This window comes from Erithacus rubecula (assembly GCF_903797595.1).
Source record: "Erithacus rubecula genome assembly, chromosome: 20".
NCBI classification, from domain to species: Eukaryota; Metazoa; Chordata; class Aves; order Passeriformes; family Muscicapidae; genus Erithacus; species Erithacus rubecula.
In genome coordinates this window covers 8167555-8193081 of record NC_136672.1, presented here as the reverse complement: position 1 = coordinate 8193081, position 25527 = coordinate 8167555, and the positions used below count along the sequence as shown (strand labels likewise).

The 25527-nt window shown below is 44.0% G+C and overlaps 1 protein-coding gene across 1 annotated transcript; it reads right to left on the bottom strand.

Moving 5' to 3' along the window:
* Positions 1-1017: 1017 nt before the first annotated feature.
* On the bottom strand, positions 1018-24003 carry RHBDL3 (rhomboid like 3). Its single transcript, XM_079323650.1, has 7 exons — positions 23845-24003; positions 16065-16289; positions 15266-15414; positions 11036-11148; positions 8840-8940; positions 7019-7079; positions 1018-6299 (listed from the first exon to the last, which is right to left on the bottom strand). Exons 2-7 carry the CDS (start codon positions 16287-16289, stop codon positions 6028-6030), a joined length of 921 nt encoding a protein of 306 aa, XP_079179776.1. The 5' UTR covers positions 23845-24003; the 3' UTR covers positions 1018-6027.
* Positions 24004-25527: the final 1524 nt, after the last annotated feature.

Sequence of the window (25527 nt, the reverse complement as noted above, 5' to 3'; positions counted from 1 at the left end):
GCAGAACCACTCAATAAAACATGTCACCCTTTGTTGCTCCTGTATGTTTCTAACAAAGTTGGAGCACTGATTGCTCAGTTTTTTGGCTGATCAGGAAAGAGCTCAGTGCTTAAAAAAATAACTTGGATGTGAAGAACAGGTAGCAAGAAAATATATGGTGCTAGTAAGCTGAAACACTTTATATTAATTGACAAAAGATGGCAAAACCCACCTTACCTTCATGCTGAAAATCCTCAGCTAATGAATAGACAGTTTTGAGTGTCTCAGAAAGTTTAGTTCAGTGCAGAGAACTGACAGCAAGAGCTAAGTCCCACACATGGTAGCAAGGATCTGTCTCTCAGGAGAAGCACATCTGACAGGAACTGCTCTACACACATCTTCATTCATAAATTATACTTTAACCCAGCGTTTTCCAACAAAAACAGCTTATTTTTCAAAATAAGCCTCCCTTTTACACTGGTAGAAGGATTTTTATTTTAATCTTTGGAGATTACTGCAGAACTTTCTGGATATGTTGTTTCCACTCTTAATTGAAGAGATGAGTGATGGCTCTCAGATTTGAAAACATTCAGTAGAGCCTGATGTTAAAAGAGCACAACCTTCCTCCCCAGTAAAAAAATTCACTCAAATGTAAAAAAATGTAAAAAAAATTTACTCAAGTGTAATCAACTTCCCTGCAGTTCTGAGGTCACTGCAATGAAGGGACAGCTGCCAAAAGGTGGGACAACACCTGAATTTCCATACAAGTTCCAAGCCAGTTCTGCATCCTCATTAGATCTTGTGGAGAAATTAAGCTGCATTTCACTCTCCCCTTTATCTGTTAGACAGACATAAAAATGAGTTACCAATGTCATTTTTAGAAGATTACATGGCAGAGCTCCAAACCAAGGGCTCTTTTGTTAAATACCATAGACAAACTTACAAAACTGTCCTTGGAAGTTCTTTCTTGGTTGGTTTTTTGGTATGTGATATAGAACAACTCAATTTTATTAAAAAAAAAAAAAATTAAACAGAAAATAAACAAAAAACCCACAAAAAATTTAATGGATTCTGCGCTCAAATAATATTGTCACAACAAAAATATACAGAATGTACACAATACAAAAATATTTGGAAACATACAATAGCATCTTACCTTGCAAATATCATTTTGTTTTACTAGCCCTTCACAGGGAAAGTACCATTTGTTCAGTATTTTAAGGCAGAAAATTACGTCGTTTAGTGCTTTGTGTTTAAGACTTGGATGTGTTGTTACCATTAGCAGTGTAAGCAGAAGAAAAGCTGCATAAATCTTGCTTTATTTGCAAACTGAACAGACACTGTGGGAGTCAGGAGAGAGTCAGTGACAACATGTCTATCAAGCTCACTGAAAATAAGGTACTTTAGCTACTTAAATCATGGGGAATGTTTTGTGCTCTTTGTTGTAAAGTACCCTGAAACACAAATTTTCTTTACTCCTACTGGCTTATTAGAAAGCTTTTTCCAATTAACAGCCAATGATTAATGGTGACACTAAAATACATTTGCCTTTAAATAAGCTTGGTTTCTGTCTTGGGTGTGATTCTCTTTACAGAGCTGTGAAATGCATGGCACTCCTGTATAACCAGCTCTTGGCATTGGGGTTTAGAGAAGGAATCTTTGAGTTCTACTGCACAAAGCACTGCAGAGCAGCCACCCCTGTGAGAGGAGCAGGGGAGCATCAATACTCAGAGGTGCTGGCCTGGGCTCTCTAGTCCCACTTGTCCCCAGAGGTGGCTGGTGCTCAAGTGCCACGTGCCCATTCTCCAGTTCCACTCTGGGCAAAGTGAATGGATGGGGGTTCCAAAACCATTGGGCTGAGCTTGAATCTTTGTGAATAGACTTTGTGCTTTTTACTGGCTGAAGGATGTGTGAAAATCCTACCCACCATCCTGTGAGACTAAATGCTGGCAGAGAGCAGCAGTGCCTTGCGAGGTCAGCAGTCAGCTGTTGTCAGTACCAGCTCTGAGCAGGGCAGATTCCATCCTCCACAGCCCAGCTCACACTGAAAGGGCTCAGTCTGATCTAACAGGCATGGGCAGTATAATCCACCAGAAGCAGCAAGGTGTTGGGATCCAGAATCCCTGAGCTTTATTTCTAGTAACAATTTCTCTAGCGTCTCCCTTCCCTGCTGATAACATACTTCCCACTGCCAAAGGAGCAAACAGTGAAAAAGCACAACATGCCACGTAAGTGCTAAGATTCCTCATTAACTGACAGGGAAACAGTGACACAATATGTTGTCTTACAAACTCAGCACAAGTAAATTCATCAGCATTTTTATGACTGCTACACTTCACTCAGAGATTATTTCCAGAAACCTCCTCTCCCACCACTGCATGACAACTCTCTCCGTCCTCCTGTCTGTGTTATTACCGTGTATAAAACTAATCCGTACGTGTCTCCAAGCCTGCAGGAATAAAAGGTGCGGTTTGCAGTCTCGGTGCACTTTGCTGTGCCCGGTTCTGCTCCCTGCTGCTCTGCCAGGAGCAGGAGCCGTGTCCCGCTGCCGCCGGCAGGTGTCCCTGTCCCTGTCCCTGTCCCTGTCCCTGTCCCTGTCCCTGTCCCTGTCCCTGTCCCTGCCCCGCTCCTCATCCTCACCTCTGCTGCAGTGAACTCACCGCACGGGAAATCCACCACGCCAACGGGAGGCTTTTTCCTTTTCTCCCCCAGGTGTTGTGTCCTCGCTCAAGGGCACGGCGTTAAATAAGTTGCTCCGAGGTGCTCTGTTCAAACCTGAACATTGGTGGCACTCCTTGCCTTCTCACAGACAGGTTCAATAGATTCATGTTTTACCTGACTGATGGAAAATCCTAGCAGTAGCTGAAATGAAACCACAACAAAACATTGAAACCAGCCCCTCAGTGGATGCTCCTTCAGGAGCACATTGCTGACAGTGATGAGCAGGATGGAGAATATTACATCTCCAACAGGAGCCAGCAGCTTCAAGGACATCTGGAGGTAACAGAAAAGCCTGGTTGCTGTTAGCTCTGTGGTGCTGCAGCACTGTGGCACTCCTGGGTGTGTTAGAAAATAACATAGCTGGAATTCATTTATTCTGTAAAAACAGCAAGTTTTCACACTGTAATTTTAATGATAAAAAAAAAAAATTAAAAAGCTTAAGCACTTGGTGCTGCTTCTGGCTCCATGAGCTGGATTGTTTCTTAGCAGACAACAGGCTCTGTGCACAAACTGCTCCGAGTATGGGGGGAGATTTAGGCTCTGATAAACAGGAATGTGAGAGGGTTTCATTCCTTCATCTACAATAAATCTAACACTGCCTTAAAGTCTGGCCTTTCTGATCCCCAGGGTTGTTTGTAGACTTGCTCAGGCAGGGTATGAGGACACAGAATGATGTCAGAAAGATGAACAAAATTTAAAAGAACAAGTCATAAGATCAACTTCAGAGCTGTTTTCAACCAGTTCATGTAAACTACACCTATCTATGGAAAAAGGACCAACAAAGGCTGTCTGCATTACTCTGTTCAGCTCCCTCCCACTTCTGAGCTGAGTAAAGATATTTTGGCCATGATAAAGCTGATAAGAAACTGGTGGCTCTTGAACATTTATCTTGCTGCATACACTGGCAGGCACAGAAACCTTTACTGGTAACCATGGGCAGTAAGCAGCTTTCAACTGAGAAACCAAAACTAGAAGTCAATTTTTGCACATTGCACTCTGGCAAATTAAAGGCAAAATAATCAGGTTTTTTTTTGCATTTGAAATTTTCTGCCAAAATTTTAAAAGCTTTCTTAAGCTTTCAGGGGAACTCCCATTCCTGGTCACCTCTGTTTTCAAGGCATCTGTCATGAGAAAGGCATAGCAATAGGTGAGGGAAGGAATGTCCTCCTTAGTGGATAACCATGTCAGAACTCTCCTGGCTCCCACCCTCCTTCCTGCTCCCAGGGGATCTATGGCTACAACACTCACTGGGCCAGCACCTGCAACAATCTGGGTACTCTTGTGTCTGCTGGGATCTGGACCCCAACTGCAGGGGTAACATGGCTCAGGTAACCAATCCCTTTCCCAAAATGGTCAGAGCTCTGCCTTTATTCCTTCCTCTAGGTCCTTGCTGAGGGCCTATGAGCAATGTACTGGCCATGCAAAACAACAAAAGTGCAATTGCCCTCAGAAATCTCATTTCTATGTACAAAGGAGACAAAAATTCTTTTGCAGATAAGGCTTATTCCAGGCTGCAGAAACACTTATTTTTTCTCCCTTCCTTCTGAGGCAACAGAAGTTTTATAAATGCATCTGGTGGGACAAAACTTCACCCCTCAACCAGGAGTTATTTCTCCATAAGAGGCAAAGAAGGGGGCAGCTGATAAGAACTTGTGGATGTTCCCTCTAGAAGAACAGGCTCCTACTAGCTTGTGGTATCATCTGGCAGCATGGATAGCACAGCTGAGATAATAAAGCCCACAACCACAGACATTTTTCACAAGTGCTATGGTGGATGTGCTGTGAAGGACTCTGGTGGCTGTGCCTGGGCACCAGCAGGAAATAGAAAAAAGGAAGAGTGGAGCTTGTCTGGAGAGACTCTTATGGCTGCTTTGCCCAGACCATTGAATAGGTGGGTAAAGGGCAGAGAAAAGGAGGGCACCAACGTTCCTGGACTGTAATTTGGCAGCTCTCTAAAGTGACAAGCAAAATAAGCACCTTACAGGGAAGAGTACCTATAAGCTCTGCTTGTGCTGCAGATGTGGTCCCTAGGTCTGTGCAGGCAGCTGTGTGAACTGTGCCACAGCCCACTAACAGATTGCCTGCACTGGGCTTGACCAACGTTCAAGAAAAAGGCATCATTGCAACTAATTCTTGTCTGGAGCTCCTGAACATCCATTGCCTCAGGAAAAGGCATGCTCAAAATTTAGAAGTCATATTAAAACCAGTTTTATCCATTTCACAATGATCATTGCAGCAAATAACACACTCTCCATTTCATTGGGAAACCAGTGCTACATACAAACTGATTTAACTCCACTGTCTTCAGTGGACTTGGCCCCAGTTGGACTGTATGGCTGTAAAGACTGGATAGTTCCCACCCTGGGCTGCTGGAGATGATCATGGTCCCACTTTCCTAGTAAGAATCTGCTGGAAGAGTTGAGATTCTTGCTAGGAGCTCACTGCAGGGAGGTGTTAGGTCAATGTGGCCAGAAAAAAAGTGAGAAGAAAACAGCACCTGATTGTCATCTGATAAAACCACAAATGAATATTTGCCCTCTTTTTCTTCATCCCTCAAAAAAAAAAAAAAACAAATCCAAAAAACCAAACAACCCAACCACACCTCAGCCACAGCAGGCTGGGGAGGGGGGAATAATTAATTAAAATCAAGTGAAACATGCACAGTAAAAGTCACTTCTGGCTGGGTGTCCACAACCCTCTAAGATTCCCAATGTTTATAGTGCAATTTCATTTGACCTGTAGTTGAAGACCAGTCTCCATCATTTTGTGTGATCAAGTTCTGCTGACTCCTTCAAAAGTTGTGCAAGACAAGTTTCAGCATAGGCTAAAATACCTTAGGAACCATTCAAGTAATTAGACAGTGGCACTGGTATGGTTGAACAGTCAGATGTGTCCAAAGAAACCAGATTCAAGCTGCCTTGTACCATTTGAGACTCTTAATTAGTAAATGTCTGCTCTTTTTCCCTTTTAGTGTTCAGTAACATTGAGGAAATTCACTGAACAATTGGCCATAATTCCAGCACTGACCTGGAAAATACAAATATCTCGTAGAAAATATTGATGTGTGATAACAACCCAAGCAGTCAGTGCCCAGGTGCAGGGCAGAAACTGCAGGGCATGGTCAGCCAGAATTACAGAACCTGCTGGATTTGTGAACAAACTGATCAGCCCATTCTTTCATGAGACCTTTAAGCACCTCCTCCAGCACACTTGTGCATTCAGAAGAATCATCCTCCCCTAAGTTAAGTATAAAAATAGATCCTTCATCTTCATTCATTTAACACAGCTGACAGATGACTTCTGCTCTCCAGTTTTCTGTCCATTTTTTCAAGGAGGGGGAGGTAGCTTTAGATCCAACAGACTGTAGGCAAAAATATTCCAGAAGATGGCAAACAAGACAAAAATGACATAAATAGAAAGGAAGATCCACCATAAAGTCTGATCTTGGAGTCTCTGCTCATAGTTCCTCAGGATGATGACACCAAGGGTGATTCCAACCATCACCCCTCCCAGGTGAGCCATGAAGCTGGGGTGGGGGCACGGGGGGTAAGCAGAGGGGTGGAACCGCAGCCACACTGCTCTTCCAAACTCAAAGCTCACTGGAACAAAGAATAAAAAATAAATTAATTGTCTAGGCTTATCCCTTCTTAAGTCCATGTTGTAAGCAGCAGCGCATGCCTGAGGAGACAGAGAGGGAGACAGTGCCTTGTATGGTGAGCACAGGGAAACTTGGCAATGTCAAGGCTGTGGCACACAGACATGGGGTCTCTGCAGGGGCTGGAAAGTGGTCTGGGTTTGTGAGAGTGTAGATAGGTTGGGGAATATTCACCTTCTGAAATTTATTTCAAAACCATCACAAAAACAAATTAGAATTTGAAGACAGTTGTCTGTGATGAACACATGGGTTAGTTTCCCTTATTGTGCCCCCCTGGGGGTAGGGCTGGAGGAGATCTCATCAGTGTGGGTATAATGCTGCTGCCATCCCAGACAGGATGTGCTCTAGGAAAGCCAAGTATTATCATTATGAAAGCATTGCCTGTTTGAGATTGCAAAGACAAGATGTTTAATTCCCACTCTTTCACAAACACCACAAGCTACAGATGCTGGCTAAAGACAAATCCTTGTTTACAAACGCTTGTGCTGAAAGTCAAAACCTGCAGTGAAGAGCAATGTGGCTCCTGCTGCCAGAAGGTCCAGCTGCAAGTTCCTACCAAAACTGCTGCAAAGTCAAAACCCTCTGAATCAGCATGAACTGTTATGACAAGGACAAACAAAACAGGCCTGGCTGCACACGTGCCAAGCATTGTGTGGTACTTACTACAGATCAAGGCAACAGCCATGCGCAGCAGTTTGAATTGGCACTTCATTCCTGACCAGTTCTGGAAAAGAGACAAGGAAAACAAAGTCATGCTGCACACAAACCTGAAGGGATATTACATTTAGATCTGTCACTTGTCAGGCAACTTCTCAGTGTCTTCAAGCCCTACTGTGCTTTTTCAGTGCTGTTTTTTGTGCCTCAGGCTCCCTGAAATTCTGCAGCTCAGATCTTTGGCAGAGCATAGAGGAGCAATAAAGACTTCAATAAAAGGAAACAGTGCCATAAGAAAGCCTGGACTTAGCCTCCTCTGTCTTCAGGCTTGGTTATTAATCAATATTGTGGAATAAAAATCTCTGAATGATAATCAGAAATCATGGGAGAAATATTAAAATTCCTCCTTTTCCACTTGCACATAATTTTAAAGCAGGAAAGAGATCATGTTTTGAGAAACTCAGATGTATGGCAACATTATATTATTATCACTATTATTATTACTACCATTATTTTCTTATTGTTATTATTAATATTATGTGAATAAATGAAAATTTGCCTATTGAAGGCAGACTGAGGTACCAAGATAATCAGGTTTCTTGTGAAAATCTCCATATTTGCTACACTGAAGAAATAAAAAAGAATGCTTGCAAACTCTTCAGGACTATCACTAATGGCACTTTGGATGGCAAAAATAAAACCTCCACAAAATAAATAACTGATTTTCTCTTTCCACAGAGACACCCAACCGAGTCAGAAAGCTCTGAACTCATGCTGATCAATACTGTGCTGCCTCCTTCACTTTTCACTTCCATATAGCTGCTTTGAATCCCTCCCCTCACTCTTTTCCTTGGGGTGACACACTTTATTGCTTCCCCATTGGTTATTTTATGTATTTAATTCCAATAATATTTTTTTTTCCAAGCAGGAATGTTTCCATTTCCTTTGGTTACCAGGAGGGACAAGGGAACAGAAGATTCCAGAGACCCTTCCTGCCACAGTCCCTGCTCTCCCCAGCTGTGCCAGGCTGAGATTTGGCAGCAAACAGCCAGTGGGTCTTTCAGCATGCAAGAGCATCACAGCTGGATAATGAGCACAGAGGGACAAGGGGGGAAAGGAAAACGAAAAGTTCCCTCTATCAGAACTGGAAAGGCAGCAAAAATCATTTCAGATGAGAAGAGAGGCAGTGGATAATGGAGAAATATAGATGCTAAGGTAGCAATTGCTACATAGATTTGGCAGAGGTCAATGAGTAGTGAAAGGACAGATCTGTTTGTGATGTTCTAAGAAGTCTGGGAAGACTCCTCTTTCCAGCCTTAGAAAAATGACAATGCTGGTATTTGCTCACCTTTGTAAAGTATTTCAAGAGGTGCAACAGCAAAAAGATGCATCACTAGATCACCCAAGGTTCAACTTCAGATTGAGGTTTACAAATGAAGATAAGGAATATTCTGCACATGAATCCGCTGAATGCTAAATTTCCTTAGATGCTCACTAAAAATACATAGCACATGCAGACAGAAACAAGTCTGCCACTTCTGCAGAGCCAGTCTGCTTTTCAAAAATTTGTCAGCCATTGCATGGAGAGCTGATAGCCTGGAGAACACTGATAAATCTTGGATTACCAACATGTTTAGGTTGTCCTGGCAAACTGCCAGCCATCAGGGTACCAAGTCACCAAATGCAGGGTAATATTTCCATTCCAGGGCCACACCACTGAGACAAGACTCTTAGCTGGGGCAAGCTCTGAATGACCAACAGCTGGGTCAGGCCCTTTTGGGCCACCAGACGTGGCTCACTCTGAGGTCAGACAGTCCCTCTGGTACTCACCATCACAATATTGGCCAGGTGAGCAGACACAAGAGCATACACACCTCCAGAGGAGCCCACCACCGGCGCCCTCATGTCAGCCACTGACACTGCCAGGGACCCTGGGGGAAACAACAAGGTTTTGTGACAGTTGCCAACCAAATAAACACACTCTCTCCTACCCTACATCCCTGCTACAGCCTGTTTGTGCTAATTGCTGCAGGTCAGGAATACAGAAAGAGAAGGAGGGGGAAATTGATTGACTCATGAAGCCAACTCAGTCCTGTCAAGGCAGTGACTGATTGATTCCTCTGCACCTACTTTAAAAGCTGCCAAGCAAGGCAGCAATGTGTCTTTAAACTCATGCTGAAAAAGGCATTTATTCCCTGATTGAAAGAGCAAGGAAGCAGGAGACAGACAAATGTCTGTCTTTGTTTCTCACCTGAGGATAAAACAGAAGTAGCTCCCATGTTGCCAAGAAAAATATTAGCACAGGGAGAAGGAACTAGAGACTTAGTACAGGCCTCTGATTGAAGCACAACCTATTACCCATAGAACTTCAGAGTAAAACTAGTCAAAAATAACCTGGATGGAGGCAGTAGGCACATGACACAAAATGACAGGTCAAGTACATAAAGGCACCACTGATAACAATACAGCCAAACACAGACATTGCTGCTTCTTATCCCAGTTGGAGGCTTGGATCTGCTCACAGCTCCTTTCACTGCCAACTTTAAGGATAATTTAAGCCATAGAGGGAAAGGCAGATTTGCTGTCACAAGGAAGGGATAATGAAGATCTTTGTGATGAGTGGGAATGGGAAAAAGACATATTGGCAAATCTTGAGAGAGTCCTTGGTAGTACAGAATCTAATGAACTGTTTTGCTAATTGCCCAACTGCTTCCAGGTCAAGAAACTGCTGAGCTTCCATCAGCCAACTCTGCTGATAGTTCCCTCCTTCTTTGTATGGCCCTGAGACTTCTCAGCTCTTAAACACTGCCACTAAGGAAAAAGCTAATGAGAAATAAAGGAAGGAGTAATAAGAACTTGCAGTTGAATCCTCAGACACTGCACTGAGTGTCTCAATTTCCAATCTTAATGTGTCTTTTTAGTAAAACCAGACAAATGAAAAAGAACCATAAAAGTTGTGGCCTAACAGACATTTCACTGTCTGTTCCTGATTATTTAGGAGCTGAGTTATCTTTATACTGCCTCAGCATGAATATACTCACTTCCCTCTCTCCTGGCACATGACAAAGAATAAAGGATGTTCCATAACTGGCTAAGATATCAGTGAAGCCCTGTGGTTTGGTAGGTGTATCTGTGTAGAAAAGCTGGGTCTGGAAAGTTGCAAATTGGGCACCACTTTTGTTAGTGATTGTTAAAATAACAGTCAGGAGACAGTGGAGCTGCTCTGCTAACTCCTTTCTCTGCATTAAACTCTGTTGGTGTTTGCACCATGCCTGGTGCTGTGTCCTAGTCCAATTATTCTTTTGCACAGTCTCTCTCCTGGAATGCAGGATTTATTAATACCCAATGTAGCCCATTCTACAAAGGGTTTATCTGCTTATTATGGAAGAAAAATAATTATGTGGCTGGAAAAAACCAAACAAACACTATAAATCTTGAGCTAAGGCAGTCAATTGCTGTCTGAGTTCCACTGTAACTTGGTTATTTTCACACCCTCCTCGAGTTTTAGATGGATGTTGATCTATCATCAGCTAACTCCCATCACCTCCAAACTGCTGGAAATTCCAAACATAAATAAAGCAATTCAGCACAAACTAAAAATCAACCAGACCCCATGGCTTTAGGATTAAATGAATTTTCCAGATTTCTGTGCACTGCTCACAATCTACAACCAAATACTTCTTGCTTACTAAGGTTGTAGAAAGATGATAGGACAAATGGAGGAAGAACTGACACAGGACCAGCATGACTCCACATTCAGGAAGATCATCTAAAGCAAGGGTATTTTAAAATAACAGGTAGTTGGTGCATTTTTAGCAGGTGTCTTAAGCACAGAGTCTATGGCTGCATGGATACAGATGTCAAGTTGTACCATATTTTCTATGTCCAGTCCCCCAAAGGATTTCAATGCACAGAAGATCAGTGAATGCTTCTCTCCTAATATCACAAAATATTTCTCCAACTCAAAAGCCAGCACAGACCAATTTCTTTGCTTCTCCATCTGGGGTGTGCAGAGGTGTCACCTACCTGCCACAACTCCTGCAATGTACACAAAACTGATCCTGGCAGCTCCATGCACCATTTCCAGAGGAACCCCAACCAAGAGCTGAAGGACAACATTGAGCCCAAGGTGTTCTATCCTGCAGCAAGGAAAAACAACAGTTGTCCTCTTCTCCACCTCTTCACCTCCTTTCTCTACCACTGAGACACAGATCTTGGAAAAAAATCAAATAGTAGCCTATTCACATAAGTAGACTAATGCTGGGAAAAACAGTGATTCCAGAAAAAATCAGACCCAGAGTTGCAATGCTTCTTTCCTCCTTGCTACTTTTATCTTTTGTGTATTCACCCAGGTCCTTTCAGCCAAAGACCTCCCTCCTACAATGTTTGGTTCTTAGTCAGACATTTTTTTTCTTTTGTTTTTGCTTGAAGTTAAATGACTTGTCGGGAAAAAAAAAAAAAAAAGCAGCAAGATGGCAGCAGAGCCTGGAATAGCAGCCTGAAATTTCCTGGTGCCATAATGTGCTTTACAGTATGGGCTGTCTGACCCTCACTCTTTTCTGCTGTGCCTACTTCAGTGGTCAGAATGGGAAGCAGAGGGTATTTTGATCTCTGCTCAGGTGCCCAGGTGTACTCACTGATGCTTTCTTTCACCTGCCCTTGTTCCCATTATAGTCAATAGCAAAACTCCTGTTGAACACACAGGAAAAAGCTGAGGGAACTCTTGCAGAAAGCCCCACTGTCACACTGTGCAGGACCACTTGCAGCCTGCAGGCAGAGTGTGACAGCTCAGATGTGCATATTGGCTAAAGACCCCAGTGCAGCAGATTTCCCCTGAGCTGAATCAATAGCTTCAACCCAAATTCTCTGTTGCTTTAATCAATACTACTTAACAAACCTGTCCTGCCACGTCTCAGAGCTCTATACAGATATTCACACATAGGTAATAACAGCACCAGACCCTGAATAGGGTCCTCAACACTCTGCTAGTGTCTGAGATTCACCCTGGGCTTGCAGGACTGTGACCTCACTGAATGGTGACATCCCACTGGAGCCAAGGGTATCCTGCTTTTTGTATGAACAAAACCTGCTTATAAAACAGATGGATCTAAATTACACAGTAAATGACACCCTTAACACAGAAGGCCAGCATCTTATGGGGAAAAGATAGCAAAGTACCTAATGCCTTGAAAACATACATCCCATTTTATACATGAAAAGGGTTGCTCACAGCCAGGCACTAGCAAACTTTGGTTTAATTATTATGTATTTCCACTGTTTTGATCTTTTTCACGTTACCATAGCAATTTCCCATATACACTTGAGAAAAACACTGATGGTGAGATGTAGTAATGACAGAACAGTCTCATAAATGAGAATTTAAAGTTTGTAAAAAAGTGCTAGAATTGATACTGCAGAAAGCAGTCCTCTCCTGGTATCTTGATAAGTTTATTTCAATTGAATTTCTCTCCAAATATGAATTTCCCTCCTGCACACTCAGCACTGCAATTTTTCCTCATGGGAAACTGCTGCATGTAACTGAGTTCTTTTATTACCTTCCTCAAGCCCTTTAAAGCCACTGGGCATGGTCAGTGCTCTCTCTGATCCCACATGCTCACAGAATGCAGGGAATTAAATTAGGAACAACCAGCAAAGGTCAAATTGAGAGCACTGAGATGAGTCAAAACATCCAAGTGCCCTTTCACAGAGGGAGGGAAGAAGCTTTGGCTGGCACACAGTCAACATCATGAGGTGGCACCTGATATATCCACACAAAGCATTGGGTCTTATTTATCAAAGGAAGCTTTTGTAAGAGCTCAGCAAAGTTTATCCTGGACTCTGAAGTGACTGCTCTGATTCACAGCTGATCTTAAAAGACTTCCCAGGAGCAATCTCATTCACTTCTCTTCCCCATCATGCAAAGAGCTTTGAAGGCACCAGAGTCAATAAGAAGCCATAAAATATAATTACCCTTTGCCAGTGCTGAATGTGTCATTCTTGAAATGACAATTTCATTGATTTATTAAGGACTTTCTCCTTCCCTGGGACCAAACAATTGGGACTGAGCATCAATGCAAGTCATTAGTTATGGCAGTGATACAAATGTTTGAGCTTCAAATATCAACTGCTTTCCATGAAAACAGAAGGGCAGAATTTACAACTCTGCTTTTCAGCCCTTGACAAAGCTCCCTCCATCAGAACCAACACAGAGCCTGTGCATTTTTGGAATCTTTCTGGAGACACAGCCAGACAAGCCTTAGCAACTGCTGCCTTCTCAAACACCTTCTGGCTGCCTCTTGCTCTTCAAAAAAAGACCAAGTGCACTAAATTAAGGAGCAGTCCACATTACCATTTGAAAGTCACAGCTGGAAACTGGATAACAATAGACCCATGGCATTGTGTTATCCTGTCATTTGAAAATGAGAGCAGAATGATGGGTGTCCACTAAAAACCATTATTACCTTTCCACGATTTATCTGCTTCCCTCACAAGAAAGAAGCTTAACACAGAGGAGTTAGAAATAAAGGAACATTTAGCTTAATTCCAGATACTGCAGATAAATCACAAGGTTTACTGTTCCAGTGGGACCCTCCATTGTTTTAAAGGCTGTGTAGCTAAAGGACTTGGAATCCATCATGATGAGTCCCCTGCTCTCCACTTCCATTGCCCACTTTGAGCCAGCCAGAGGTGAAATAAACCTGAAGGATTTTTTGACAGTGAGTGTGAAGAATGCCAGAGAACTGCTATAAGGGTGACCTGGTACAGTTTAGGAAAGCATGCACAGAAAGGCATTTAGTGCTGGGAAATTGTCCTTGTGCAGGTGTTACTCCTCCAAAGTATCCTAAAGAAATCTGTAGTCACAGAAACAATATGCTAAAACACCACCACCAAAAGAAAGCCCAAATACAAACTAACTAACATTAGTTAAAATCAAGTGTTTCTTTCTTTTACAAGCCCAGTTTTCCCCATATTTTCAGTGAAATTTTCATATTTTTACTCCTCATTTTATGTAACCAGCCTCATGTCTAAACCCAGTAGTCCCCACTTGCAGGATGAAATCTATGAAATATGGGCTCTTTGGAGGGATTCAGCACACAGAGGACAGATGTTGCCACATTCAGAAGCTTCTTCTAATAACTTTGTCCCACTCTTCCCTTGTGAGGAGTCTGTTTTTATCCAGGGATCTGGGGCACATCTTGTGCTCCAGGGCAATTACACACCAAGGAAATTATTCCATGGCAGGGAAGAGACATCAGCATGTCTTCCATCACAGACATGGAAAAAGACAAAGATCAACTTGATCTTTCTGGCCTTTCATAGAAGAACATTGACTGATGGAATTACAGGCTTTCTATTTAAGAACAAAGGGTCCTTATGCAGTTGCAAACTCTACACTACTGCTAAAAAGGCTTGTTGCTGTCATTTTTCAATGACAGAATTAAAGAAAATTGCAATTATCTGCCAGGAATGTGCGAAGATAATGATCTGAGAAACTGCTCAGAGGGGGTTGAATATTTTGTACAGGGATGAACTTTCCAGTGACACTTACTCATCACCATGGCATCACAAACATCAATTAAGTCTGTTTGAATTTTGTGAGGACTAGCACAGCTGAGAAGAACAGAGTTACAATCCCCACACCTTGAATATTCTTCCCAAGTCTGCTGCATACCTCCCATGGGATGAAGGAGGATTCCTTTTACTCTGCACCTTCATTTGCATGAGATGGACCATTCCCTGTCCATCTGGTCACTTGAGATTGTCAGCTCTTCAGGAGCATTGGTGTTTGCCCAGTGTGTACAAAATGGGAGTTCAGGCTTGACATAACCTTCTAGGCATTATCTCAGTCTCTACAGAAGGGACCAACATTACTGAGAGATGACATGTCCCAGGCAAAGGGAGTTGAACTGACCTTTCCAACACCCTCTAGTTTTAAAATACTCGTCCAGGATCTCTGCAGACTCATTCTACCACCTTTAGTGAAACTCTGGGCTTTGACCTGGTTTTAGGAAGTGCACAGTAAGAAGAAAGTGTGGTCCCAACAGGGCTGGGGAGAAGAGCAGCATCTGTTAAGTTCCTTTTGTTGCCTTCTCCCTTCAGAGAGCTGTGAAGGTTTGCACCTCATTGCCCAACACTCCACAATATCTTCAGATTTTTACATACAATTTATAACTGAATTTTAAAAATTTAATTCTGAGCTGATTCTGCCACTTCCTCTTTCTCTCTGGGGAACCTGAACTGTTTGTAAGTACTCACCCTGCATGCATGAATATGTAGGTTAGGTACCTCCAAGCCTGGGCCCGAAGCTGGGGATGGTACAGTAATGCATTCTTCAGGTACAAGGGGTGGCTGACTTGCAGCACAAATCTGTCTAAGACCACTCCATTGTAAAGAAAAAAGGCAACCTAGAAAAGCAGACAGATTCATTGGTTAGCAAATGCCTTTTCTCACCAAAAAGCACCTCTTGGCTCAAAATAATGGAGAAAAATGTAATATATACAAAAACTTTTCTCCCATTTGACAGCTTCACACAGCATGAAAATTCCCTGTTTTGAGGAACCTGCAACACATTGATATAACTGTAATTGTGGTCTTCTGTAACATACCAGCACCAGAGTCAGAGGAACCTACTCCCAGTCAGCACCCTACTATCAGTGTCATATCCTACTCTGCACTTACTTGAGCACATTACTCACCAAATGTGCAAAGATCTCATCTGGGAAACACATGAGCAGGTCAGGAGATTTAACACAGAGATTCCCTCTGCTCCTTTTTCTCTCCATTCCCAGAACAGAGTAATGTAGTAATTTTAATTCCATTGACTTACCCATTTCTCTAGAACTGTCCTATTCTCACTCCCCAAACACTTTTTGCTCTAGTTCCCCAAACTATGTAGTCCCATACACAAATTCTTCCAACGACAGGATCAGAGTCAACACACTCCAACCAAAATCAGCCCGAACAGCTCCACACCTGAGCGAGCGCCTCCCTACCCCCTGCCCGTGTCCCAGCAGAGCCTTTGCAGCGTGGCAGGGCTCCCAGGGAGGGCACCTGCCTGCACGAGGGTGACGGTGATGATGAACCAGGGCGGGGGGCAGCAGCTGTAGCTGTCGTAGTACCACTTGCGGTCGATCTCGCGCGGCAGCGTCTCGTGCGCCACGTGGCGGATCAGCCGCTGCGGCAGGCTCAGCCCCGTCTCCTCCAGCAGGGCCCTGCTGCACAGCCGCCTGTTCCCCTGCAGCATGGCCTGACGGAAACTGTTGGACCTCTTGTTGCTCATCTGGGGAAAAGGCAATGGAAGAAGCTGTGATGCAAAGCCAGGCCTGGAGCAGCTGTCGGGAGAATAGGGAGAGTTTGGCGGTGCTGGGTGCAGGAGGCAGGAGACAACGCCAGGCTTAGCTTTAGGAAACAAGTCAAGGGACAATGACAGGGTGACCTGCTTGGGGTGCGAGGAAAACCACGGTCTGCCGTTGTGATGCCAACAAATGAGGTCAGGGCAGCACTCTGGCAAGGCAGAGCAGAGGCTGCTGATGCACCTGGCTGAGATCTGTGGCCCATTCTCCAGACTCCCATGCACTGTTTTCACCATCACTTATCACAATCCAGATTCCTGCATCCTCCTTACCTCTGCTCCCCTTGCTCTATCACACTTCCCCGCAGCCTTGAGGCACAAAATTTCTCCAATGTGGCAGCAGGCACTTTCACAGCACATCTAACCCTTGTGGCAGGAGTTAGTTCTGGGCAGAGAAAATGATCTCTTTGTGTAGAACAAAACTGCCTGAGCAACAGCAACAAACAACAAGTTAATTGGCTGTACAGGCTGCTTGAGCTCCTGTAAGCTTGCAAGTCTCTTTACAATGCTTCTTTCATAAGTTATCCTCAGAGGGGACAGGTTCTGAGATGGCACAGGCTTACAGCTAATTTGTATATGCATTACCACCTCACATGCACAGATTTAGCTGTCTGTCTTTTTGAGCACACAATTTCCCAGTTTGGATGCATAATTAAAGCAATTGCATTTGCAAATTAGGCAGATGAAATCTTATGCTTAGCCTGCTGGGGGCGGGGGAATGAACCAGGTCTGAAAGAGCTTGCTCCAAGATTTGTATAATTGTTAATTAGCCCTGATGTCAAACAAACCTGCTGCATTACAGCCACTCTGTAGTGACTGAGTCTTTGGCAGGGAGCTGCAAAGGCTCACTGTGTACACAGGCTGCTGCAGGGGAACCTTCTACTAACAGGCAGCAAAGCAAACATGACAGCCTGGTTCTTCTTCTGAGAGAACTGCTAACTGCTCTCAAACCACCAGCACCTCCAGCCTCCCAGAACCCAGCAAGAGATGACACTCAACAGCATTGGCTTCCAGTTATCTTGGATCATCCTGGTTTCAGCTGATATCCCAAAGCCAGCAAAGCCCAGAGCTTGTGCTGTCAGTGCTCAGGCAGTCAGAGAATTGCTCCAAGCTGGACCAAGCTGCTTAAACACTTAATCACTGCAGGGAGCCACCTCCTGTTAATCACTGGAGGAAGGCAAGGGGTCATCTGAGGTGAGAGCACTGTGACCTGCTCTGCCCATCCCTCCTTAGCCTTCATTTGTACTCAGTCCCTCCAGCACAGAGCAGCATTGACCATCAATTGATGTTCCTATATCTGTTTTTAACTGGGGAAAATTTTTGTTGTTGTTCTCTTTGTTGTTGCTGTTTCAGTGAGTAGTTTTACCCTAGCAACTCTTTCCATTTTGGTATTTCTCCTTTGCGCTCTCTTTCCTTCGTTCATTTAGAAATCACTTGTAAGAGAACATTTCTGGGAAAAAAAAGCAGAAAATCAAAGAAGAAAAAAAAAATGTCCACAAAGTCTCTCTCTCAGTCTTCTCAAGTCTATCATCCAAAAGCCTGTATCTAAAACTAGGGAAGTCAAGGGGAAAAAAATTGTTGTGGTCCTCTGTTGCATTAAGAAAGCCTGCTCATACTGAAAGACAGTATTTTCACAGAGAAACATTCAACAGGTACAAGGCTTTCCTTAGCATGTGTGAAATGCCTTTTGGTAGGTGAGGGATGTACCTCTGTTTCAAAGATACTTTTAGCCACCTAAAGGCCTCACAGTGTCCATAGAAGAAAGCTTCACTCTAGGTTAGTTCAGAACAGCCTTTCAGAGATGTTCTGCATGTGCTCCCTCACAAAGTTAATTATTTTCTCTCTGGCTTTGCCCCTCTTATGGGCAAGCATAAATTCAGGCTGAAACCATAAACTTGCCTGAAGATACCAGACAGTTGACTGGAGCTGCTGATCTGCTTATTCCAATTACAGTGATAAATGGCATTTCCTGCCTACCACAAAACAGTCAGTGCTTTTCTCTGCTGCAGCATTGCAGTGGAAAATACAACCATTCCCAGAGCCAAAGGAAAACATAATTTCAGTGTAGCATCAAGAAGTGCTGGCCACCCTCAGCAGATTATCACCTCATCAGTGCAGAGACTGCTGAGGGAGATGGGCAGGAAACTCCAAAGGCTGCTGATGTCCATGGTTAGGCTCATAACAAAGATTTCCTTGCATCTCTTGAGCAGAGGATGCTAATGGAGGCACCCCTGAGCTTGTCTGTTACACAGGGGACTGGGTCAGCTCAGTCACCTAAATTCAGCACCACCCCATCAGCCCAGTGACCTCTCTGCAATAATGCATGTGCTGCCCACGGAGCCCAGAAAACAGACTGCAAATTCATCATCATGACATACTGAAGGTGTCCCTCAACATACTAAGAACAAAACAGAAGGGAAAGGTCTTTTCAGATTTAAGAGTAAAGTATTGCAGGATCACTGTAAGTCATAGCTCAGATGAGCAAAGCCTCCATTGGCTCTCCTGATGAGATGGGAAATTGTGCTACTGTTCAGCAGAAAGCTCTGCCTTCCTCCTTTCAGAGAGGAAAATAAATCCTTTCACACCCCACAGCAGCTAACATGGAAAGAACATGAAAATATTTGCCAGATCTTCTTTAGAGCAAAGGATATGGAAAGAAGGTCCAGGTTCCCTCTACATGCTGCAGCCTTGGTGTGGTTTTACACCCTGCTGAGGCAGGGACACAGTGTCAGCAGAATGCCAGACGTGCTGAAAAGCCCCCACAAGATGTGAGTGACTGGGTGTACTGAGCCCTTGTTAAAATCAGGCCTGTCAGGAAGGAAACATCCTGCTGGTCCCCACCTGCATTGCCCAGGGCACCAAGGAGGAGATGATCCCAAAGACACAGCACAGCTGAATGCCAGGGCTCCAGCAAACACAGCAGCCCTGGCCAACATGACCCCACAGGCCTTTGGATCAAGCTAGGAGGAGAAGGGCATGAGGAGAGAGAGAGGATTGAGTCACTATTGCTGCTCTCACCAGTTCTTGATGGCAAGTCTATTTTATTCCTCAGACTGACTTTGGAAGACTCAGATCTTCCCAGAGTCTCGCATATGGTCGCAATTTGCTGACTTGATTTTGGAATTACATAATATTGGTATTTATGAGCCAAGTATTTAATCATCAGCTGAAAGAACACTGGGTCCATTGTTGGCTGTACTTATCATGGCTCCAGGAGCCCAGGGCAGCCTACTGCACTTCTCTTCAGGCAATTGATCTAGAACTTCTTTAATGAGCGTGATATTAAAGCTGCAAGCAGATGGGTACAGCAAACAGTATGTGGAGAGAGAAGGTAGCAGTGGGGGAGCAACACATTCCCTTAGTCCTTCCTGCCTGCAAAATGGTATTATGCAGAGAGAAAGAAATTTCCCTTGCAGAAGAGCCAAGCTGAGATGACTGGTACCATCTCTGGCATCACCCTACCAAAACAAACCAAGACTTAGTGCTGGAGCTCTGCTCAAGGGCTGGGTTTGATATCCCTGTGCAAAAGGAAAATTTTTTCCTACTTAAATCTGAACCTGTCTTCAACACTGAAAATGTCAACATTTAGGATGGGTTCTTACTGCCAAGAGCAGCCCAGTGACAAACTTTGATGAAGTACAAAGCCCTGCTTTTGTTTAGCACACATGGTGCTCTAAAATTACTCTGGGATAATCTGCAGCCTGCAAAGAAAGTTGTCTGCAACTGGCAGACCAATTTCTCTATGTTCCTTGGATATCTGTAGTAGTGTGGCTACCTCTAGGTAATCAACAGCCAAGTTATGTAGTATTTCCCCCACCTCCAATTTCAGGGCTTGTGTGTGGCACATTACCCTTTTTATGGTTTTATTCACCCTCACTCAGAAGGTTTTGAAAAACATGGATTTCTGCCCATTAAGTATTGGCATCTTTGAGACTGGTCTCGAGCTATTTTTAAACAGGTGCAGCTCTGTGACAGGCAGTGCATTCAGATCCCCAGCTCTGATCCTCCAAGACACAGAACACTAAATCAGAAGTTAGCACAAGCTTTTTAAAAGCCTCTGCCAGCTCCAGTTTTATAACCCACTTTACTTACAAATGCAACCTCTCCAATCAATTTTGCTTTCAAGATTCACATTTATTTCCTTCCCTCTGCCCACACTTCTACAAAATGCTAATGTGGGTAGAGACAGCTTTTCCCAAAAAGCATATCTCAGCATTAAGTTCATCTGTCACAGATGTCCATATCCTCTGAGCCAACCTGGTAGCACTTTCCCAAACAGTATCAAAGGGAAAAAAACCTGAATACCAACACTCTGATCAGATTTGACCAAGCAGTGGTTTAATCTAGGGATTCAAAAAAGAGGAAGGAGAGGCAAAATAAATTATCCCTGCTCAAGGTTTTTCCTGATTCCCATTAAACATGCCAGGCTTAGGCCTCCCAGCACTTCCAATAGAAAAGGTAAAACACTTTCAAATTTCAAGGTTACTTGAAAGAACATTGCTTGCAGGGCAAGACTAACATTGTTATACAGTACTTCAAAAATGTGTGTTGTTCACATTAAAAATTAGGTAGAATTAGCCATCCCTAGAAGCCAGCAAGACCAGGGAAAGCTAAGCAGGTGGTGATTCTTGATCTGGAAAATAAAGGATGTGCATTTAATTAGTGAATATATTTTCCTCATTTACTTAGAGGCTACATCAGCTTCAAGTTACTACAAAGCCACAGCTAAACATTTCTGTTGGAAGCAGCAGTGTTTTGTTTTTCCCAAGTCACATGAACTCTGTCTTAAACCTTACTAGTGACTACAAGCTCTATTACAGCTCACAGGATATTATGTGAAGTAATCCAGGACTGCCAACAGCAATTGCTGTTCAGCAAGAATCCCAGCAAATAACATCTCAAGTATAATTACCTCCTGGCTTGTCTCTTCTCTACAAGTAGCAAAGTTAGTTAAACACCTTGGTTCACTATCTCTCCTGTGACCCATGCTTTTCATAGGCAGAATTTTCTCTGTGCATCTCTTCTCACAATTCTGCAAAGCAGCCAGACAGCAGAGATGCACGAGATGTCTCCACTTGTACAGGACACTGTTACTCTGCACTGCCTCAGACACAGCAGAAGAAACTCCATCTCAAAGTGCAGAAACAGAAATGGATATGATTGCAGCATTGTGTTTTACAACTACATGAGCTGAATTTCATATACACAGAGGAGAAGTAATTCCCAATGAGTTGCCAATCTGATGTTTTCAAGCCTTTTCTGTTTTCTGATCACACTAGGAGTTTTCATCTTCTCTGAATTTATTAATTTCTCAATTTATTTCCTGAGTGCTTTCTGGGGTCTAGTCTCACATTTTAAAACTTCCAATTTCATAAATTTAAGTTGCTTTGCTGAGTTGAGAGCAGGCATAGGTATGGATGTTGTTATTAAGGTGAGAAGTCGTATAATTACTTTTTTGATGTATCTAGAAGCTCACACCATCACTTTTAGCAGCAGGTCAATTCTTGCTAAGCTACTGAAACAGACAAATTAACCTGAGCATAAAGCAGAGAGGGGAAATGATTATCAAGCCCAAACATGAACCTGAACACCACCACAGCAAGGATTGACAGCTGGGAGGTGAAGGGAATCCCTAATTCCACAGTGATTCTGTATCAACCGTGCTGTTTCTTTCTATCAGGAAGTTCAAAAGAAAGTTTAGAAGGCAAGGAAAAGAGAAGGAGCCCTAAAAAAAATTGGATGTTGGAAATCAATAGAAACTAGAGGAGAAGTGAGAAGAGAGATGTCATTTGTAAGTAGTTGAATGTTTTGGCATTTGCATTGCCTATTGATTAGAAAGTGCAAAAAAGCAGACAAGGATAGAGGAGCTGATGACAGGAAGATCAATGGCTTCTTTATAAGAGTCATTCAATAGCAGTGAAGGAAATTTGCTGTTTTGCAGAAACCACATCAGCTGGCTGTGAGCTGGCACAGCCTCCTATTCCCAAAGGAGGAGAATGTCCAAGCATTTCACTCCCATCTCCCTCTCACTAGCTTGTGCTGCTCCAGAGCTCCATGGAGTGGGGAGAGAGGAAAAAGCCCAGTTCTATTCCTGAGCCTGTTGCCAATGTGCTGCCTGGCCCTAGGCCATCATTTCTGTAAAAGAAATTTGATGATGCCTCTTCCTGCTACCTAAGTGTTGTGCAGCCCAATTAGTGAATGCTTGCATGGTACTTTGAATATCCCCAACTGTGGAACAAGCAGCTGTTACTATAAATACTCTGCTGAGCACTGAGGACCACACTGTTTGTTATGCTGGAGCAGAGGAAAACCTCATGCTGTGGGATCTGTTTGAGAGCTGCTGTATTTATTTTACTGTGTACCTAGACACAGGCAAGGGGTTTACAAGACAACCTGGTTAGATACAGCAGGTTTATGTCATTCCAACAAAGTAACTTCACCTTGACACTGCCCCCAGCCTGATGGAGGTCATGACCTGGGACCTTGACAACTGGGCCATGCTATCATACTTTCCTGATTAATATGAAATCAGGACATATGCAAAACACTCTCTTTCTAAATCAAGAACACATGCATGAGTGACCATGACAAATGAAGGGATCAAATCCCCACATTGTCTGCAAAGCACACAGAGATGCAAATTACTGTACTCTGCATCAAGGACACATCCAGTTTTCCAGAGAAACCTCAGAGGTGTCACCAACTTCCATTCCTCTTTGACTTTGTCACCCAGGATTATAATAATATTGCACTGAATCTGCTGGGATTCAGGTGTTCAGTGCTAGAGCAAGAACAAGGCAAAGCTCCTGAATGGCCAGTGTCCAAGATATATTGCAAACAACATTTCTGGGCACCTGACAACACGTCTACAATTGTGTTGACTCAACAAACTGCCTTGACGAGAAACAGAATGATCCCTTCACTAATTGACTCATTAGCAGAGATAGAGGCATCCAGATCATGACTCATGCACTCTGAGACACCTCACCTGGGATAAAATGAACGTGACCTAGAAACACTTGATCCCTGTTGCTGTTGATGCCTACAGCAGTGCAATATGACTCCATCGAGCATGTCAACACATTATCTATATGTTTTTGTCTGGAAGTGGTGAAATCTCTAGACAAAACAGGAGACATCCAGACTGACAGACCTCTGCTTGCAAACAAATGGCTCATTATAGCAGCCAGCAACTGATACTGAGAGCAACAACCTATAAACTAGCTGTAGTCATTGTTTCATGATCTTACTACAGCTCTCACAGTTCCTTCCCATGCAAATTTGTTTCCCTGGAAAAATCAGAAGCAATTTGACTCTTGCTGAAGCATTCAGTCACCAGTGAATGCTTCAGCAAGTCCACGCAGAATGTGATGCAGCAAACACTGGTGTTAATAAAAGGAGGGAAAGAGAGAGACTCTGTCCCTCAACAGCCAAGTTTTAAGCAGAGCCAAGGACTGAGTGGCCCTCCAGCCAGAGCACTCACCAGGTTGACAAAGTCCTGGTAGCAGATCCTCCCCTCAGAGTTGCTGTCTGCCAGGGCTAGCAGCACCTCCAGCTTGTGGGGGTCCAGCTCTGAGCCGTGTCTCTGGAGAAGGGAGCGGAACTTCTCAGTGCTGATGTAGCCAGTGTTGTCAGGATCAAACTGGGAGAGGAGGGGAGAGGACACAATTAACAATCCCATGTTCCACACAACTCTGTTCTCCTATGCATTCATCACCCACTGCAGACCCACAGGGACCAGGGGCTGCTCTAAGCTTTGGTGGCACTGCCCTGCAATCACCCAGGGACTGGAATGCACTCTGCTGCAGAGAGGGGTGAGTGCAGGCACCATCAGCCACACCACCATCCCATTTCCACCCAAGCTTCAGCTACATCAGCTCCCTCCACCTTCCTTTCCTCTGCATCATCATTTCTCGTGTATTTTTTATGTCTCTCTATCTGGAACATCAAGCAAATCAGAGATGCGGTTTGTGATATAAAATGCACTGAAAACAGTTTTACTCCTCTATTTCCTTACACAATTGCACCATAGGAATATGCCATCCCTCCTCAAGCCCTTTCCATGCTCAGTGTTTCTGACAGTCACCTTTCCAGATAACCTCTAGAGGTGCCTTCACTATAGTAAGAGCTTTCACTGCTGAAGAGCTATTTTAAGACAGTTGGGAAAGAAACTCTTTGGACAGGGAGCAAAGCAGATGAACACCATGTCAAACTAGAAGTGACAAGGCAGCCACATGCCATTTTGAGAACTCAAACCAGAGTCATTAGAAGGAAAGTCCCAGGTGAGACCTGGAGCAGATCCCACTCTGACCACAACCATCACTGTTTTCCCTGAGCCTAAGTGGATAATCTGGAAATGCCACTGATGGAAAGAGACACCTTTACAAGGCTGTCCAAACTTGTGACTGTTCCAGTGGCCTCTAAGGCACTGCCAGCTCACAAGGCACAGCCTCAGCCCTGACAAAGCCAGTGCTGGCACCACGCCGAGCACATTTCTGCTGTGCTTGGAAAACTAGTGGCTGCAAGCTCCCAGACCAGCCTGCAATAGCCCTGCTGCAGTCTGATCTCTCCCAGTTCTCTGTTGCTGGGTTATTTTGTCTTTGATTTCCCAAACTTGGCTGTGAGGACCCTGGTGCTCGCTGGCCTCCTTTTGTAGATAATGATATCAAGCTTGTTTGCTGGATTGAATGGCTGTCAGGGGGCAGGGTGGTCAGGAGGGAGTCTTTTCATGGAACATTTGGGACACAATAGGGCCTTGGCAGAGCCAAAAAGGTCCTGACAACCCTCACTCTTTTCTAATGGAGAACAAAAGTTGAACAGGCGCCGTGCCTTTGATCAGCCCCAGTGGAGCAAAGGCTGCCTTGGCAAGGGAGGAGGTGGAAAGGAGGATGTGGCAGAGGATGCAGCTTGCCAGCAGCAGGGCTGGCACAGATCTGCAGTGAGCAGAATAGCTGTAAAACAGACAAGCCTCAGGCATGGGCTGCTTGTTTAGAGGCTGCAGTGCCCGTGTGTGAGGACCTGTCTCCATCTCCTCTGCCTGAGCATCCTTGTCCTGGTGCTCTGCTCTCCCCAGCTCTTGCTGAGGAGGAGCTGTCCAGCCTGAGCAGGGGAGGTCTCAGCTCCTTGCTGGTGGAGGACTGGCTGCCTTTGGTCAAAACAGCAGTCC

Coding starts and splice junctions, on each gene's coding strand:
- RHBDL3 (XM_079323650.1), bottom strand. CDS start 16,289: ATGAGCAACAAGAGGTCCAACAGTTTCCGTCAGGCCATGCTGCAGGGG. Junction 15,415..16,064: donor TCACCGTCACCCTCGTGCAG/GCAGGTGCCCTC, acceptor CTGCTTTTCTAG/GTTGCCTTTTTTCTTTACAA. Junction 8,941..11,035: donor CATTGCAGGAGTTGTGGCAG/GTAGGTGACACC, acceptor TGTTTCCCCCAG/GGTCCCTGGCAGTGTCAGTG.